The sequence below is a fragment of the Amblyraja radiata genome, chromosome 2, assembly GCF_010909765.2.
Source record: "Amblyraja radiata isolate CabotCenter1 chromosome 2, sAmbRad1.1.pri, whole genome shotgun sequence".
NCBI classification, from domain to species: Eukaryota; Metazoa; Chordata; class Chondrichthyes; order Rajiformes; family Rajidae; genus Amblyraja; species Amblyraja radiata.
Window position 1 is genome coordinate 25,518,875 of NC_045957.1, and position 8,099 is coordinate 25,526,973.

The following is an 8,099-nucleotide window of genomic DNA, read 5'->3' on the forward strand; positions in this document are numbered from 1 at the left end:
CAGAATTTCCACCTGGACCCATGGATGTTCCTGTAGCTCATGACGTGTCCAAGATATTGAACACGTCACTGTCCTCGTCTTCCACGTCCTCAAGCGCAGCAAGTGAAAGCAACGCTGGAACTAATGGGTTCCTCACCAACGAAGAACTTGATCTTAATTCTGGTGAGTGCGACCCAGCAGGCGAATTTACTTGCCTCCCCTCCGGCTGGATTGTGCTTACAGTCAACCTAACTGTTGCTTCACAGTCAAACCACACCTTGCTCTTGCCAATCCCATGCAGCACAGTCATGGATATGCTACAAAATGTTTTGAAAGATATCAAAATTCAGTTATGCACAAATATTTCACATTCTGACAAACTTCAAAACAGTGTTAACTATATTTCCCAATATCACCCAATTCCCATTCTCCCTCCCCCCCCATCTCTTTCCCCTTCCCTGTGTCTCCTTCCTTATGTCCCCTTCCTCCCGTTCCCTCCCTCCGGATTCACATTTCCCTCCGCCACTGCTCTAATTATCTGATACCCTTTGTCTCCCGTTTCACATCTAGTCAATTCCTCCCTCCCTCTCTCTACTCCAGCTTTCTTTCTCTATTGCGAATTGGTTTGAAAACAAGTTCCGAACCAAAACATTGCCTGTCCATTCCCTCCACGGATGCTCCCTGACCCCCTTAATTTTCCAGCACTTTGTGTTTCGCTCAAGATTCTACCATCTGCAGTCTCTCTTGTTAAATATATTTATTATTTTTGTTCAAGCCATATTTTAAATCAGAGACGAGATCCTAGCTCCTTTGCCTATAAACTTAGAAACTAGGAACTGCAGATGCTGGTTTACCAAGGTAAGACACATAGTCTGAGGGAGGGTCCTGACCTAAAACATCACCTATCCATGTTCTCCAGGGATGCTGCCTGACCCGCTGTGTTACTCCAGCACTTTGTATCTTTTCTATAAACCTATTTTGTTAGCTCTCAATTTGTCTCTCAGGTTGCATTATGTTGCCATTGGTTATGACTGAAAGTCATCAGCCGCTCTCATCGCTTTTAGAAATATCCATTATGAAAAAGACAATGAATTTAATGCAGTGGAATAATTGTCAGTGAGTTTAACTGACAGTGAATTTGTGTATTGTTTTGTTTTTAATGTAGAACAAGGTAGCGCAGTGACTCCTGAGGGTCTAACATCCGTCAGTTCAGCGCCAAATGCTGATACTTCATCAGTACAAACAGAACCAGATCAGGATCTCTCGGACGCCACAGCCACTTCGCTTCCCACCTCTGCTAAAATGTCGCCAGACACCGACCATACCGAGTCTCTACCAGAGGATCAGAAGGAACACCCATCGGAAGAGGAAGATGCAACATCTCACAATCCCAAATTGACCAGAGATGAAGCAGGAGAGTCTTTGGGTTGAAGAGTCTACACGGACAAGGCACTGCAGCAAATGAGACTTTCACGGTGGCTAAATACTTTACCTGGGTTTTCTTTTAAATGTGTCTCGCTGATAACTATTGCATACAAAGCAAGCAGTTGTATTTGGGCCTGTTTCTTTGCTTCTTGACTGAAGGAAATGTAACGCTGACTATTTCATTACCTCTTTCACGGGATGTCTGGAGTTACTTATTCCACAGTACAAGAAGCATGAGGAAAATTCCACTGATTATTACTCCAATTGTTTGCTAAATCACAATTCTGACAACAGGCCTCCCTTTTGCTAAAAGTGGCTATCTTATTTTTTTATTACTCAGAATTCTTTTAAAAAGAGAAACCATGGTGAACGGAAGATTAACTTGGGAAAGAAATTATTCAGATTGAAAAATATTTTAATTGTTTTGCTTTTCTGATGTATTTCTCCTCAGTGCAACATTACCTTGTTGATGCGAGATTAGTGCAATCAAATTCCCGGATGGAAAGGAATTTTTGAGAGATTGGATATGATTAAAATTATCGGAAGCTTTCAGGGAACTTCAGAAATATATCTGGTGACGACTTCTGATCTTTTTGATTAGATTAAGTTGCTCAATTTTATTCTCCTTCAAGCTGAGTAGGGAATTCAACACTAGCTTACTTAGAACAGAATAATGATACTATTTGATGGAAACGTGGCATAGAGTCTTACAGTATGGAAACAGGCCCTTCAGCCCATCTTGCCCACACCGGACAATTTATCCCATCTACACTAGTCCCACTGACCCATATCCCTCTAAACCTATCCTATCCATGTACCTGTCTAAATGTTTCTTAAAAACGTTGCAATAGTACCTGCCTCAACTACCTTCTCCGGCAGCTTGTTCCATACACCCACCACCCTCTGTGTAAAAAAAGTTGCCCCTTTTTGTTGAAAGTGGAATGGGAATACCAGCAAAATGATTGAGATGGAAGTGTGCATTCACAAAGGTGGAGTAATTGTAAGTGTAAAATGTAGATCAGTATTAGCATTAGCATTCACCCACAGTCCCAGGCTTTTGATGAATTTTCTTTCATAATTAATGTCAGAACTTCCCAAGGTTGCAGTTTTTCTCCATTCCCGTTAGTAAACAGTGGACAAATGAAAAAAGTTATTTTAAAAATTGAAGTTCCGAACAAAATATCTTCCGATGTTCCTCTGAACAAGTGAAGCCAAATTAGCTCCTTGGGTAACACTCTCTGTCCCCTCCTCACAGTAACGGAATTATAAGGAAGGAATTGTACCTTTATAACCTCTTTACATGCTAGCTTTCTCTCATTCAGCTTAAGGGACATCACTGCTATTCTGTTAACTGCTTGCCATACCCCAGGCTACAAAGAAATTGGCAAACAATTGATTTTGCACTGACTTTCTCCTACTATGAAAATTTAGTCTATGCAAACCTTATGATTTTTCAGTAACAATTTTCATTCATTTACTCTTTGCTTCACTGGGGCAACTGAAAGATTGGCCAGTCTTCTCATAGTTGTGTATAAACTCTCTGACCCTGGCCAGTACGATAGTTAGGTCCAATTCTGATCTGCCTGATGGCTTCCCACAAGTATATTCCATCAGTAATCACTGAAAACTGTTTTTTTTAACTATCCAAAAGGTGGCACAGTGGCGCAACAGTGAAGTTACTGCCTTACAGTGCCAGCGACCCGGGCTCAATCCTGACAATGAGTGCTGTATGTACGGAGTTTGTACGTTCTCCCTGTGACCGCGTGGGTTTTCCCCACACTCTGGTTCTGGTTTCCTCCCACACTCCAACGTATGGGTTTGTAGGTTAATTGGCTTTGGCAAGTTGTAAAATTGACCCTAGTGTGTGTGGTTAGTATACGGGGTGATCGCTGGTTGGAACGAAAGCAGCAGGCCGAAGGGCCTGTTTCCGCGCTGTTTCTCTAAAGACTAAAGTCTGACACTTTCTTCGCTATCTTCTGCCACATTTAAGCCAAAGATTAAACAGCCTACTGCTTTGATTGAAATCACAAACATGATTGTTTAAATGTACATAATATGCTTTTTACAGGGTTACTTCTGTATTATCTAATTCTAAACCTGACATATGTAGCTGTTTTTCAGGACAAATCACCACTGTCCAAAAGTGTAGCGAACAGAGCATCAGCTTATGTTTGAAATTGGTGGCTGATTACTACTTGTGCCAATTAATGAAGGGTTTGAAGATGTTTTTAATACTTTTCCCAATAATGCACAAGGTACTGACTGAAACTGTAATGGTGAGGGTGGCTAATTCCACGTGTGGATAGAATTTACTGGTTATGGCACGGGATACGGTTAAAGCAAATGTTCTAACCACTTATAATGCCAGTAATTTTTCGGTCAACCTATTTTGTAAGTAGTGCTTTCTTTTAAGTGGGAATGTTTTTGTTTCCTTAATCACTGAACATCTTTTTTTTGTCTGATTAATACTTAAGTTATGGTCTCGGTTTAAACAGGGCGTTTTTGAATACACTAAGAGATACAAAAAATCATGTTTACATATTGTTGGGAATAACTGGGTTGCAGAGGCTAAGTGTGGACAAGCTATGCTACAATCTGATGTGCACTCAGTTTAAGCCAACGTCATCTCACGTCAGAGTTTAGGCACAAGGAACTGCAAACGCTGGTTTAACAAATAAGACACAGAGTGCTGGAGTAACTCAGCGGGTCAGGCAGCATCTCTGGGGAGCATGGATAGGTGATGTTTCAGGTCGGGATCCTTCCAAAGCATTGCCTATCCATGTTCTCTAGAGGTGCTGCCTCACCTGCCGAGTTACTCCAGCACTTTGCGTCTTTTCCACTACAGTTTGATTAATGCTCTGCATTACAAAGATGCAAAGAGACTTGACGTTTGTACAGTCTTTCCTGTCAAGGCTACCATCTGCCAGTTTTAGGTTCTCCTAACCCTGCATGGTGCCCCGTTATCTTATGTTTATTTGTATATCCTATCGAGAATACCAGGGACACAGCTTAAGTTAAATGAAAAACTTGCAAATAGAAGAAATACAGGAAGAGTTTGACCAGCAGTTACATTCACAATGTGTTCACCACAGCTCCTTTTCAAGAGGTCATTTCCTGTTTCTCTAAAAGTTTGATGGTATTCGCAGATTTGACTCTTATGCCAATTGATGGATGTTTAAAAAATATATATAATCATGCATAAATGCATAGTTCACAAAATGCTTGATCTTCAGGTGAATCTTTAATTGTTTGAATTATTCTTATAAAGTAAATGTTAGCACAAGCTTTCAATTAGCAGATAAAATGTGCTGGTTTCCTAGTCCCCATTGAGACTCTAAATATTCTCACTATATCAGCAGTTTGACAGTTTTGCAATCACGTTGCCATAATAACTTGACACTCATCGTTGCACCTATCCGCATTGGAAGGAGATAATAGATGGCCAGGTGGTAGATACTTTTCCAATAGATACCACCAATGAAATGTACACATTCACTCCCTTTGTTAAGTGAGACCTCTTCCGTTAAAACTATAGCACTAAATTTGATTGTGGCCCTGTCTAGTTTCCACACTTTTAAGTATTTTTATGTGGGTGGGTGTAGCTTTTCGTATAATCCGAATATAAATGAAATATTGTAGTGGCAACAAGGAGTTATTGAAAAGGTGAATGTTAACAAAGGGTATTACATTCTTTTGGCAAAAAAAATAATAATATATGGTTTTATGTTGAATGATGGGTTAACAAATTATGTATTTTTGAAAGCATTAAAATTTTTAAGGTGAGTGCATCACTTTTGGTTACAATGGTCTGAATTGGCGTATCAGTTCACTGAGTTGGAGATATTGGCTGCAAGTCCTGAAAAATCACTACGCAGAGCACAGTGGCGCAGAGTTGCTGCTTTACAGCTCAAGAGACCCAGATTTGATCCTGACAATGGGTGCTGTCCTGTACGGAGTTTGCATGTTCTCCCTGTGACCACGTGGGTTTCCTCCCACATTCCAAAGACTTAGAGGTTTGTAGGTTAATTGGCTCCTATAAATTGTAAATTATCCCTAAACTGTAGGATAGTGCTAGGCTCGGTGGGCCGAAGGTCCTGTTTACTCGCTGTATCTCTAAAGTCTAAAGTAAAGCATTCTCTGGTGCCTTTGTTCCACTACATACTGTGGTCTCACTCTATTTAGATAACTGCTTTCTTTTCTTTTTCTTTTCAGCATGCAAAATCTCAGATCAGTTTCTCCACCGTACTGACCAGCAAGTGATGACAATTCTGCCATTTAAATCTTGGGTATCAAATTTCTGACTGAGTGAACTTTTTGATCATTAACATCTCAATGGGTGGGGACAGGCTAACTCCACTAATATGCTAATTTATTATCATGTGGTTCCAGCAGCTGTTGATCACACTTAGATGATGGATCTAATTTCTCTTTTCCCCAGGGCCCCACTCCTAATGGTTTACATTTTTTTTGTCACCTTCAGATTAGATGACCCCTGGCTGATCTTCCTCAATTTACTTGTTACTGAATCTGTAGTCATCTCTGCTGCCCCTTTCTAACTCCCATTAAATCTCCATTACCCAGCACTTTAATTAAAGCCTATAGCATCAGTATCTTACTTACAAACAAGTTTAATGCCTTATCTCCAACAATCCATTCTACACCTTAATGGCTGAACAATAATAATGCCCCTGGTCACATGCACAGTGAAAAGGTCTGAAGAAAGGTCTCGACCTGAAACGTAATCTATATTGTCCATAGTTGCTGCCTGATTTGCTATTACTCCAGCACTTTGTATTCTTTCATTGAAAATTCCTCAGATCCCTTCTAACCTCTTGCCTTTTACTCTAAATCTATGCCCTCTAATTTAAATACCTCTATTATTTGGGAAGGTTTATTACTATCTAGCCTATCTGTCTCATAATTTTGTTCACCTCGATCCGGACTTTCCTCAGCCAAGGAAAATGAACCCACCCTATCTAGTCTCTCCCCATAACTGAAACAGTGCATCCTTGGCAACCTTCTGGTGAATCTTCTCTGAATGCTCTCCAGTTAATTCACACCCTTCTTACAGTGCGGTGACCATAGTTACACACATTATTCCAGTTGTGAGCTAACAAATCTTTCATAAAGTTACACCATGTTCTCACCTGCACCAGCTAATGAAGGCAAAATATTTCATAGATTACCTAACTACCTGTCTTTTCACAGATCTACCTGTGCTACCCCCTTGGACTTGTATACCAAAATTCCTCTGTTCCTAAATACTTCCTATTGTTCTTCCATTCAGCGTATATGTCTCACACTTCTCAGGATTAAATCCCCTCTCTGACTATTTTACCAACTGATCAATATAATCGTGTAATCTATGATCATCCTCTTCGCTATCAACAACACTACCTACTTTTTCATGTCATCTGCTAACATTAACCATACCACTTCCATTCATTTCTAAATCATTAGAAACACAGAAATGTATAGTGCAGAAACGGGTCTTTATGGCCCATCTTGTCTGTATGATCGTCATGCCTATTCACACCACCAGTTTCCCACATTAGATCCTAATCCTTCTGTTCCTTACCTATCAAACTACACGTTTAAACACCCTGTAAAAGTTGGAATCGTATTTGCCTCCTCTGGCAGGTCATACCAAATAACCACCACAATCTGGTGTGTAAAACTACCCTCAAATCTCCTTTAAATTACCCACCCTCTCACCTTATATCCTTTAGTTAGAACATGGAACATGGGAACAGACCCCTCGATCCACAATGTTTGCGCCAAACATAATGCCAAGCTAAACTAATCTCCTCTGCCTGCACGTGATCCATATTCCTCCATTCCCTGCATATCCATGTGCATATCTAAACAACATCTTAAATGCAACTATTGTATTTGCCTCCACCGCCATCTGGGCAGTGCGTTCCAATCGCCCTCTGTAAAAAAAAAACTTGGCCTATACATCTTCTCTACACTTTCCTCCTTTGACTTTAAACCATATAACCATATAATAAAGCTAGGTCTTCTAGTGTTTGACATTTCCATCCTGGAAGAAAGGATCTGACTGTCTACCCTATGCATGTCTCTCATAATTTTATATACTTCTATTAGGTCTCCTCTCAACTTCCATTCTAGATCCTCCTGCCTAGGAAAAAGATTCTGACAATGCTGCCAAATTAATGTATATAACAAGCAGTAAAAGTCTCAGCACCTACCTGGGATTTACACTCATGGTCATAGGCTTCCAGTTATAAAAACAACCCTCCACCATCATTCTCTGTCTTCTATTACCCAGCCAATTTTGGATCCAATTCACCGTCTTGTCCTGGATCTCATGGACACTAACTTTTAGACTATTCTCCCACGTTTTTCTCTCACTTATTAATGACCCTGCACTGCCTTTGTCAATATATTTTGTTACCTCTTTGAAAAATTCAATCAAGTTGGTCAGATAGCATCTCCCCCTAACAAAAGCATGCTGACTATGTTTGATTAATCCCTGCCTTTCCAGGTGCAGATTAATCCCTTGGATTTTTTTTCTCTAATAACCTCCCTACTGTTAATATTGAACTTGCAGGTTTCTTAGTACAAGGCTCATCGGTGCTGCTTTTCTTGAATAAAAGTACCACATTTGCTGGCTTCCAGTTATTGGATACTTCATCTATGTCAAGTCAAGTCAACTTTATTTGTCACATACA

At 40.2% G+C, this 8,099-nt stretch overlaps 1 protein-coding gene across 1 annotated transcript in view; it reads left to right on the plus strand.

The window, feature by feature from the left end:
• The window catches only part of gorasp1 (golgi reassembly stacking protein 1), a 33,836-nt gene extending 30,789 nt beyond the window's left edge, over window positions 1-3,047 (plus strand). The window contains exons 8-9 of the mRNA XM_033043712.1: window positions 4-162; window positions 1,145-3,047. Coding sequence (XP_032899603.1) covers window positions 4-162; window positions 1,145-1,410 — 425 coding nt within the window. The 3' untranslated portion in view covers window positions 1,411-3,047. The remainder of the gene's footprint in view (window positions 1-3; window positions 163-1,144) is intronic.
• The last annotated feature ends 5,052 nt before the right edge of the window (window positions 3,048-8,099 follow it).